At 41.2% G+C, this 11,305-nt stretch overlaps 1 protein-coding gene across 1 annotated transcript in view; it reads left to right on the forward strand.

Annotated features, from left to right (window-relative positions):
• The window catches only part of LOC132846037 (glutamate receptor ionotropic, NMDA 2D), a 71,000-nt gene extending 60,041 nt beyond the window's left edge, over positions 1–10,959 (forward strand). Inside the window, exons 13-15 of the mRNA XM_060870549.1 lie at positions 1,518–1,705; positions 5,120–5,361; positions 5,713–10,959. Coding sequence (XP_060726532.1) covers positions 1,518–1,705; positions 5,120–5,361; positions 5,713–8,874 — 3,592 coding nt within the window. The 3' untranslated portion in view covers positions 8,875–10,959. The remainder of the gene's footprint in view (positions 1–1,517; positions 1,706–5,119; positions 5,362–5,712) is intronic.
• The last annotated feature ends 346 nt before the right edge of the window (positions 10,960–11,305 follow it).

Consider the following 11,305-nt stretch of genomic DNA (forward strand, 5'->3'; position numbering starts at 1 on the left):
TAATGTTAAATAGTAATATTGATTGTATACTGTACACAAGTGGATCCATGTATGTGGATCCAGGGTGACTTGCCATTCCACCGTGACCGTGCAAGATATAAGGATAAAACAGCACTAATCATATGTTTTAAATATATGATCATTTATCCTCATATTCATACACATTTAACTGCTCAGTCCTGGTTGTGGCTTTGGTGGATTTTTAAAGTGGATTACCATTTGTAGCCATTTAATATAGTCAGTCTACTAATCATAACAGTAAACCAGAGAACCTGGTAGAAACCCACATGACAAGGCGAGAACATGTAAAATCTCCATACAAGACACTAACCTGAAAGTGACATAGGGCTAAGTATGGTGACCCATACTCAGAATTCGTTCTCTGCATTTAACCCATCCAAAGTGCACACACACAGCAGTGAACACACACACCATGAACACACACCCAGAGCAGTGGGCAGCCATTTATGCTGTGGCGGCTGGGGATCAGGTGCCTTGCGCAAGGGGACCTCAGTCGTGGCCGGCCCGAGACTTGAACCCACAACCTTAGGGTTAGGAGTAAATCTCTCTAACCATTAGTCCACGACTTCCCCATTGAACTGAGGACCAAACCATGTACAGTAAATATGAGGAAAGGTGTTGACCCATGTTTTACAAACTATTATTAAAACCTGTTTTAAAATATATACTTGAAAGGACACGTCAAAAGAGAAAGAGTTACTGAGTTAAGATAAATCCCTGTCACCTAAGACTGTACTTAAATCATATTGGACGTTTGACATTTACTCCTTGATTTATCATGAACAAAAAGCCCATAAATGATGAAACTTAGATTATGCCACTCTAGAAGTAAAGAGAGAACAAACCACAAGCAAGCACATTATGAAATATTCTCCATTACTCACAATGACTAAGGTGACCAGTACTAAATAATTAAGGAATCTTTTAAACCACTTAGGTGCATGAAATGGATGCCTATGTATGATTCAGTGCCAAGGAATTTGGCTAAAAGTATTCTGAAAGCAAAGTAATGCCAAATGCTGGAAATGTAATGAATAGTATGACTGCCAAGTGAATATCTGGTCAACGATAAAATGGCTAGGGCAAAAAGAAAAAAAGTCCTTGTGAGCCATGTGTTTACCCCCTTTGTGCAAAAGTTAACTACTGTGTTGGTGTGTATCATGTAATACTTCAATTATTACAGTTTATCTTTTGAAGGTGTTTTTTAGTTTATCTTTGCACTACTTACAGTATTTGCAATCAGCTCTCCTTTATGTGTTTAAGGGTCGTTTTTAAGGCCCTTTGCGACACATTTATTGTGTTTTATAATAGTTTAATATAAATGATTTAAATATTGTGAATTGTTAATCATGCTGTGTGGTTTTCCGATGTCCGCCATTTATTTACACTTTTTGTATTTGCTAATAAATCTGAGAAGCAGGAATTTTCACACTGCCTTCTCAGCATTTCCCTTTCTCTCTGTCTATTGCTTCCTCTCTCTCCCTTCCCCCCTGCAGTAAGCTAGATGCATTTATCTATGATGCCGCAGTGCTCAACTACATGGCTCGTAAGGACGAGGGCTGTAAAGTGATGACTATAGGCTCTGGTAAAGTGTTTGCCACTACAGGCTATGGCATTGCCCTCATTAAGAACTCCCGCTGGAAGCGACCACTGGACTTGGCACTGCTGCAGCTGGTGGGCGATGGTAAGAGCCTGACCTTGTGGTTGCACCCAAGTTGAGATAGTTAAAAGAGCTGAATGGATTTCATTCTATGTTGGATTTCATGAAGTTATTGGTTTGGTTTTTTACATAGTAATGCAGGGAAATTTATTATTATATTATTATGTGATCTATGCACTGTTTGTGTAGCTGTGTATGTCAGCGAAGGACCTCAAACTGGTTTATTGGTGTAGATGATTTAGTTGAACAAATCCTCACAGAAAACAAAAAATATATACAAAAAAGCAATAGCTAGCAGCTTATAAACGTAAAACCAAAAAATACAAATATAAAAAACAAAAAGGACGAAAGAGGAACATTGCTACTGCACCCCACTGTCCAGTACTGCTTTCATAGCAATAAGATAGCAATAAGATTTGGCCATTCTTATGGCTACTAAGAGGTTGATGGTTTGCTCACTGTTTTTAATCCTCACTGGCATTCAGTGTACACGTGTGTGTGTCTGTGTGTGTGGTTGTGTGTGTGGTTGTGTGTGTTTGCCAAGTCCCTGCTGTGAGAACATCTCACTGATGCCAGGTCCCATCAGCTAATGCCACAATTAAACAGCTAACCGTGTCATGACATTTCTATATACGAAACGAATTGTGCTGTTTGTATTTTTCTCTCCATTTGTTTATGTGTGATTTCTGTGGTTTTATTTTCTGTGAATCTGCACCCACTTCACTTTTGGAACATTAAAAAGCATGATGGTTTAGTGGTTGTTGACACTAATGACTTGCTTTGTAGGCTGATTAGTTTTTTTCCTGCTGCATTTCAAGAGCATTTCACAGGTGGTGATTCTGTGTATCTCTTCTATTCTTTCTACCCTCTCCAACCTGCTGACAGTAATCCTTCTCTTCTCGACATTCTCCTCTAATCTTTCACTCCTTCCGTCTACCTCTCAGACAGTAATGTCTTACTCGTTACGTCCTGTTAGAGCTTCATCACATAGGCCTAACAGCTATCAATACAGTACTTCTTCATGTGTAGTTTTTTTTTGTTTTTCTTGGTTTCTTTGATAGCAAGTGCTTTTCAAGCATTTAAATAGTTTCAAATGATTTCAAATGATTTTTGCTGGTTATCTATGGAGTGTCCTTACCTTGTTTGTTAAATATAACAAAAATACTGTTCACTGGAGAATGCAATCAATTCTAGACTATAAATTCCACACCATCATATTAGAATGTTCCACTTTCCACACACAACCTCATGAATTATATTGTATATATTATATTTTAGTAACACATTTCATCTAAAGCCACTATATTAAATATTTCCAGTGTTACATATTATGAAATACCAAGGTTATGTCTTAATATAGCAGTTCTAGTGTAGCCTAGTCCTATTGTTAAAGTAAAACAAAATGCTTTGTTGAAGTAATAAACTGTAGTAATAATCTGCCGGATATTTTTGGTGATATTCTCTTGGGTCTGACCCAGGTTTGTGGCTGGCATTAGACTGATGATAGTTAAGAGTCGGACTGGGACTGTAGGTCACACAGATGGTGTCATACCTGGCTATTATCTCAGATTAAATGGTGTTAAATAGTATTTGTAAAAAATAAATAAAAAAGACCACCTAACCGTGCCTATCAAGCAACATTTGTCATGCCAAGGAAAAATAAAAAGACCATCATTACCTCTAGACAGCTAAAGAGCTGAATAAAGTTTGGTTGTGATTAAATTTATGGCCCCTTTTATGGCCTAATTTGTATCTTGTGAAAACAAACTGATACTCGTCTGCTTATACCTAACAAACTTGTGGTAAACTGTCCATATCTACAGACCCTTGAAAGTATTGTAAAAGCAAGGCTGGTTCTTTAATTTTTGTTATACATTGAAGACATTTCGTGAGATTTGTGATCAAAGGATGACAATAAGTTATATTCTTAATATTTTCGTCTAGATATTTTTAGATAGTATAATACAATATCAGTACTGCCAAGTTTGCTCTCTTGGGCTCCCAGACACATATGGTTGCAACATCATCAGGATTCAAATTTGCATCCTCTGATCACTTTTTGTGTCACAATTAAGTAGTGTTAAATTCATCAAACAGCTGCTAACAGATCTGTCTTTTAAACTTTCCGCCACTGAGTGGATGAGACATTATGTTTTCCGGCTGTTTCAGGACTTCATACAAGAATAGAACATCATCAGTCCGGGCTTGATGACCTTTAAGAATTTATTTAGTTTTACTTTGTAATTTCCACTCATTTTATTCAGCAACAATATAATGCTAATAAAAAGATGAGAATAATCATGTAGCTATTATTTTTGAGCCCCTAGCCAGGGATAGAGTTTTATTGATGTGTTGCTGAAGATTTCAATTCAATTAAATTTGTGATAAAAATAATAAATTTCTGAAATGTATTATCTTCAAATTATCAATCACTTGCAATAGTCCCATGCCATTCCATTCATAAATGCATGCACTCAGGTTTTCTATCTTAATACTGCCACCATTTGCTTCTCTTTGTAATGTCTCTAAAGCATTGCTAAAATATTTTGGAAATAAATTTCCTGACTTCTAATTTTTTTTTAGACTTAAAACCAAAATTTGTCAGAGTGGTTTTATATTGGATCGGTAATTGTCTTTCTACCGATTGAAGCAGAATGTCAAACATTCTAGTGTTTGTAGTCTGCTCCTACAATCAGGATGTCCAAAATCTACCACGATTAAATGATTTTGATCTCACCCTTCAATCCATCTTCTCTATTTGTTATTGCTTTTATGACTTATTTTATTCTTCATTTCATTCCAGTAGGTTTTTGCTCTTTCACACTGTGAAACACATATACTTGTATAATGTCTATTGTTTTCACATTGTCCCTCTCTTGCTGTATCCTCATCTCTCTTTTTTATGTACAGTACTCCTCATGGAACTGAAAATATGCTCCTGCTGTTTGTCATTATGTCACAATCTTATCTACATTTTTGTCTTTTTCCATTTTGTCCGTTCTACTTTCCTGCACGTTTTCTCTGACACAATGGAGTGTCCAAATAAAGTCAAACATTTTTTTGCCTGTTTTGCTTCTTACTTTATTCTCTAACTTCACATTCACAAGGAATTGTCTAAACCTGACTCTCTCTCTCTCTCTCTCTCTCTCTCTCTCTCTCTCTCTCTCTCTCTCTCTCTCTCTGTCTCTCATTCAACACGGACATACTTTGTATAACACTGTAAATAGTACTCTTGATCAGATATTGTGGTCAGTATGCATGAGTGTATATATAATTAATGGTATCATTTGATTTAGTATGCAATTTAGAAAGTGAAGAATATATATCTGTTCTATATATATTTATTAACTTCCTGAATTTTATTCATATCTTTTATGTAGTATAAACAGTTTTTTTATGTAGTGTAAAGAGTAGCTAACTCTTCTCTTTTCTTCTCAGATGAAATTGAGATGCTGGAACGTCTCTGGCTTTCAGGGATATGCCACAATGATAAAATTGAAGTGATGAGCTCAAAGCTGGACATTGACAATATGGCTGGAGTCTTTTACATGTTGCTGGTGGCCATGGGCTTGAGTCTCCTGGTGTTTGCCTGGGAGCATCTTGTCTATTGGAGACTCCGCCATTGCATGAGCAGAATGGGCCAAGCTGGAAAACTGGACTTTCTACTTGCCTTCAGCAGGGTAAGAAGGGCAGCCAAATGCAGGCAGACAGATATAGCAAAATGGAGGAGATTATAGGAGACAAAAGATGAGAGAAAAGTGGATGAGTATATCATTATGACACATATATAGTGTGTTTTGCTGTTTACGAGATATTTCATGGTAGAATCAGAGTGATGCTAATCCTGTAAGGGTGATGTGTAAAACTTCAGGCTTAGTCTCTTTCCTAAATCAAATCCCCATACACCCCAGAATAGCTGAGCCTGCTGGAAAATCATATCAGACCAACAATCTTATTTCTTTGACAACTAACAAAATAACATCCTCTGTTGCCAAAATCTTTTTTTATTTTGCTCTCTATTTCTTTCTCAGGGAATGTATAGCTGTTGCAGTTTTGAGGATGAAACTGCCCAAGGTGGACCCAAAGTCATCATACCCACCCACCATCATCCCTCTGTGGTGTCAGCCCCTCCCTCATCCCATATTGTCACAGCAGGTGTCACCAATCAAGCCATTGCCATGGTGCCACAGCAACAGCAGCAGCAACAACAACACCCACCTCAGCCTCCACAGACCTATAAGACCCCCCTACCTGGGTCCCCTCCTTCGGTGGTACATTCTGGGGGATCTTTGGGGCCCTCTACCACGCCACTTCTAGGCGCTCCTCTCCCATGCTCCACATTTCTGCCCCGACCTGACCGCAGACTGGCTGTTGTGGACCGCTGGAGACTGCCCAAATCTGCCAGTGCCACCACGCCCATGAACCTCAGAGGGGGCCTATCTGACATGGGGACCTTCCCACAAAAGTTAGTTCCTACATGGGCAGGGAGTGGACCTGCTGGAAGCACTTTGGATGGATACAAGCGCTATTATGGCCCCATTGACCCTGAAGGCTTGGGACCATGTATGGACCAACAGGCAGGCACACAGACTCCAAAATCAGCTCCCAGGAACCATCAGCAACCCCCACCAGCTACCTTGGCTTTCTACCAGGAGAAGGGCATGGACCATGGGGTGGGGAAGAAGGTGGGAGTGTGTACTGGTGGAGGGGGTCAGGGGAAGGGGGTGAAGTCTTTGGGCACTCCTAGGCTACCACCTAAAAGTCAGACTCCAGCCCCACTGCCACCTAACCCCCCACTGCAGCACCCCTCTCCTCCTCTTCCCTCATCCCTTTGGAGGAAGCGGAGGCCCAAAAAAACAAAAGAGTCTGGTGGCCCACTGTATGAAAACATTCTGCCCCTAGGCCGGAGAGGAGGTGGAAGGGACATAGGTCGAAGGCCCAGACCTTCGCCCCCTCTTCCTATTCCAGTACCTGTAACACTTTCCCCATCATACACACCACCATCGCCATCACTCTCTCTTCCTTATACCTCTACGTCCTCCTCTACCTCTAGCACCAGTTCCTCTACCACATCCTCTGCCTCTTCTTCTCGATCCACCTCTCCCTCAACCACCTCCAGCACTACCTCACGCAGCACCAGGGATAGGGAGGAAGAGGAAGAAGACTTAGATGAGCTGACAGAGGAGTCCAGTCTTCTGCAGGGACACAACCGACATAACAATATGCCTGAGCGCTCCATCCTGTCCCCTAGATCTCTTACACATGGTCCACCACCACCCCCTGTACCCCCACGCAAGCCCCGTGGTTCATTTGGAGAGCGTGAGCGAGAGAGAGAAGGCAACAGATTGAGGGAGAGAGGTAGCAGTCAGCTTGCTCAGCTTCAAGAGTGGTGGGCAGGATGGGGGGAAAGAGAGAGAGAGCGAAACGGGGGAGGATCTGGTGACACTGAACGGAAAAGGGAGAAAAGGCACAGGAAAGAAAGAGAGAGAGAGAAAAAGAAAAAGAAAAAAAACAAAAAGAGGAAAAAGAGAGAAGAACGTGAAAGAGAGAGGGAGCGTAAGCGGCGGAAGGTGAAGAAGAAAAAGAAAAAGGTTATGAAGGCAAAGAAGAAGAAGAAGGCATCCACTGGAAAGCATTCAGAGCCAGATGAAGGTGATGTAGAGGTAGAGAGAGAGGGAGAGGGTGACGGAGAAAGAGAGGGAGAGTACGCCACCTTTTCAAACCAGTACCGGAGCACATTTGGAGAAAAGGGAAGTCTCTTAGGTTGGGAAGGAGAGAGAGAGCGAGAGAACAGAGATGGAGGGGAGGATGTGGGAGATGAACAAGATGAGGAGAGTGGTGGAGGTCGGAATAGAGTAAGGCGGGCAAAGAGTAGCCATTCACGCCACAGACCATCTAGCAAGAGATACCCAAATCTCCACAAACTTCCTACTTCTGTTAAATTCTGGGTCAGTGGAGGTGGTACAGAAGCATCTGGAGGCTCACCTCCTTCTTCATTACATAATATTCTTCCATCAACCAAGCGAAGGAGGAGCAGTGGAGCAGAGCGAGATATGGCTGGGAGGGGTGGTGAACGTCGACCATTGCTCCTACACTATGAGAGGGGCCGGGCACACACCCGAGAGGGGCTGTCCTTCCATGAATGGGACTCTGAGGATGAAGAGCAAGATGATGAAGTAGAGGAGGAACAGGAAAGGGAGCAAGAAAGAGTAAGAGTGGAGGGAAGATTGAGAAGGGCAGGGGGAAGAGGGGCTGTGTCTGAGTCTGAGAGGGATCGCATTAGGGCAGATGAGAGTTATTCTGATGATGGGTCATCAGGGGAGTTTGGTCAGTTTGAAAGGTATTGGGAGGGCAATGGGGCAGAAGGGGCAAGCGGAATTGGAGGTGGGGGTTGGTTTTTTGGCACCTACCCTGCCCGAGAGAAAGGGGGAAGTATTAACAGCAGGGATGATTCAGTATTAGGTCGAAATGAAGGTTGGAGTGGAGATTTTTGGGGTTCAGGAGCAGGGGTTGGGTGGGGCTCTGGGGGTGGAAGTGGGGGTCTTGGCTCACAGTGGCCACCTCCTCCAGCATCACTACCACCTCCTCGAAGGTACTGGTCAGTTGATAAGCTGCCAATGAAAAGTGAGAAACGAGGTCACAGTAGGTCAAAGAGCAAAGGGAAGAGGGCTCGAGAGAGGGAGCAGGATATGGGATCGTGTTCGTACTCACAGATTAGCCACAGTAGAGTGCCCTGTCGGTCTAAAAGGGGCAGTGCCACCTCCCACAGTCAGGAGGAACTGCTGCCCCACTGCCACAGTCTAAATGCAGGCTCCCGACCCAAACTTCCCCCCAAACCTGATGGTGCCAAATCTGGCAGTCAGTCCAACCTCAGCACCCAGCAAGCTCAACATCCAGAGCCAGCATCCTCCCCTACCCAATCCTTACTGCCCTCACTCCCTGCAAGCTCTGCACCTTCCTCTCTTCCTGTACCCATACCACAACCCCCTTCTTCTGCATCCATGTCTCCCCCACCGGTATTGTCACCTGGTACCACAAAAGGGGCTAGTGCTAGTGCTAAACTTCAATACCAGAGACTACGCTCTGTGCCCCAGCCCCGACGCTTCTACTCTCCGCACCTGCCCCTTAAAGCAAAAAGTCTGTGCTCACGACGTGGGTCTGCCCACTTTTCCAGCCTTGAAAGCGAAGTATGACACGAGGCTTCGTTGCTGCACATGTGTGTGAGCTCTATGGTGAGGTGCAAATGGACTGTGACACACATACACGCGCTGCATCAGGAACAAGGCAGTGACTACGACTGCCATGATGGCGCCAGAGTCTGGGACAGTGGTGGTGATATCACAACAGGAAATGAGATGGCAGAGGCTGTCTCCCTAACCACGGAAAGACCAGCTGTGCTCCACTTTCGCTCGGAACTGAGCATTACAATGTCGTCCGTAGTCCTGTCCTCCAATGAGAACAGTGGATCTAGAATCTGTGAATAATGATGTCATGTTTACACACACACTGTCATTCAAGAAAGACTCTTTTGCTTCAATGGGAATTTTATGGACTATGGAAACCATTAAGACTAAAGTTGCTTTATAGATTTTTAGTTTGCTTTTTCGGCACGCTGGCTGTGGCCAAAATCACTTCACTGGCTGACAACTGGCCTTGCATATTTTTCGCTGTGTTTCATCACAGTGATGCAGTGACATTTTTTCTGTTTGTGTTCAACTCTCAAGACCATATTGAACAGTGATGTCTGACCTTTGACCTAATTTGTTTAGAGTCAAGATTCCAGAGTACTTGCATTTCCTATGATGTAATGCAACAACATCAACCAATCAAATCCCATTAACAGAAATTTATTGGCGCTTGTCAGAACTCTGATGCCGTGGTGTCAAACAGGGATGTGACTATAGTCTGCGATGTATTTTAACAGGAAAACAACTAAGGACAAAAACAGAATACATGTAGCAGTTTTTCTGTATGGATTTCTTTTCTTACTCCAGGTTCCCACTACTCCTTTTTTATTCTATCTATTGCGCTCACTGTGTTAGTAAATGTAGAGTAGCTGTGTCTGAAGTTAAATAGTAGAACTTTAGTCTTGGATGCCAAATAACACAGAGAATTCAGATTTTTAGAGTGGACCCATGATATTTGATCTCTCTTGTTGGCTTAGAGTATTTAACACAAGCAATACGTAACTGTCTTAACCAAAATGAGGGTTGCAATATCTATAATTGGCACTAGATGGCTACATTATATTAAAATTAGTTAATAATACTGAATACTGAATCATGTCTTTTAAACTTAATTGTAATTCCATTATTTGTTCAATAGTTAAGTAATTTTGCAGATATAAGGTACTGAGTGTGTTCCCAGCTCTCTCCACCATCTTTTAATAATTATTTGGCAGACACTATTTCCAGTGCAAAAAGAAATAATTTTAGAAAGCACAAATGCTTTGGCTTATGCCAGTAAATGCATCATTTAATACATCAAGGGCAAATCAATAAGACCATCATTATTCATAAGAATGAACACTGGTGCCAACACACATAAACTGAGCACATATCAGGGCTTTAGGTCTTCTAGATTAGCTTACATCATGAAATGTTGCTGAAATTTATTTGACATCAGGCACAACTCTTTTGCCCTTGTTGTAGTTGAATGTAGCTTTAACATAATGTAGCAAATAGTAGAAATACCTTTAGACTTGTAGCATTTTGAATGCAGATATCATGAAAAAACACACTCATCAGGATGTGAAGTACTTGCACATGTTCTAGATTAAAACACCCTTTACCCGAGATTCCGCTTTTTAATAGGATCTGTGATGTCTTTCTGTACAACGTATTGCTTTAATGGGGACTTTTTTAAAACAAATTTGCTAATATTTGCAATATGATTAATTACTTTGCCCATTTATGAAAGGGTGCACATAATCGCATATGTTTGGGGATGAATATGCTCAGGTAATCAAGTGCGATTTGTGTAAATGAATTCTTTAAAACAGCTGCTAAGCCCATCTTGGTCAGCTTTCTGATGATGCTTGGGGAAGTCATGCTCGTGGTTACACCGTGGAGTGGGGCAAGGGCTGAGGGACAGTTGAATGGGTCCAGTGGGGTGTATGTACACTTGATCTTTCACTGACCCTTGAAAGGCACTAACACAGTACTCTTTGACTGCATGTACAGAACAGAATTTTTCCATGTAGCTTAATTTTGCTGAGAAAAATATATCACAATATATACCCTGTTTTTTGTTTGTTTGTTTGTTTGTTTATTTTTACTTTTTCCCCTAGAATGTATCATGTAATGCTGTGAATGAACTTTTATCATTGGAGGTCTCATTTGAATCATTTATATACAATATATATATGTACAAATATATATATACATAAATATTCTAACATATATATATATATATATATATATATATATATATATATATATATATATATATATATATATATATATAAATTATATTTGGTATTCTTGGAGGAAGTGTTAGAGAATAGTTTTAAATGTTTTAGCTTTGTAGCAATTCTAGATACTGGAAACATTTTTCAATTTTATTCCTCCTATATGACTGTGAAAACATTAGTGCCTGTGAATTAAGAAAAGACAAAAACCAAGT

The sequence above is a fragment of the Tachysurus vachellii genome, chromosome 5, assembly GCF_030014155.1.
Source record: "Tachysurus vachellii isolate PV-2020 chromosome 5, HZAU_Pvac_v1, whole genome shotgun sequence".
NCBI classification, from domain to species: Eukaryota; Metazoa; Chordata; class Actinopteri; order Siluriformes; family Bagridae; genus Tachysurus; species Tachysurus vachellii.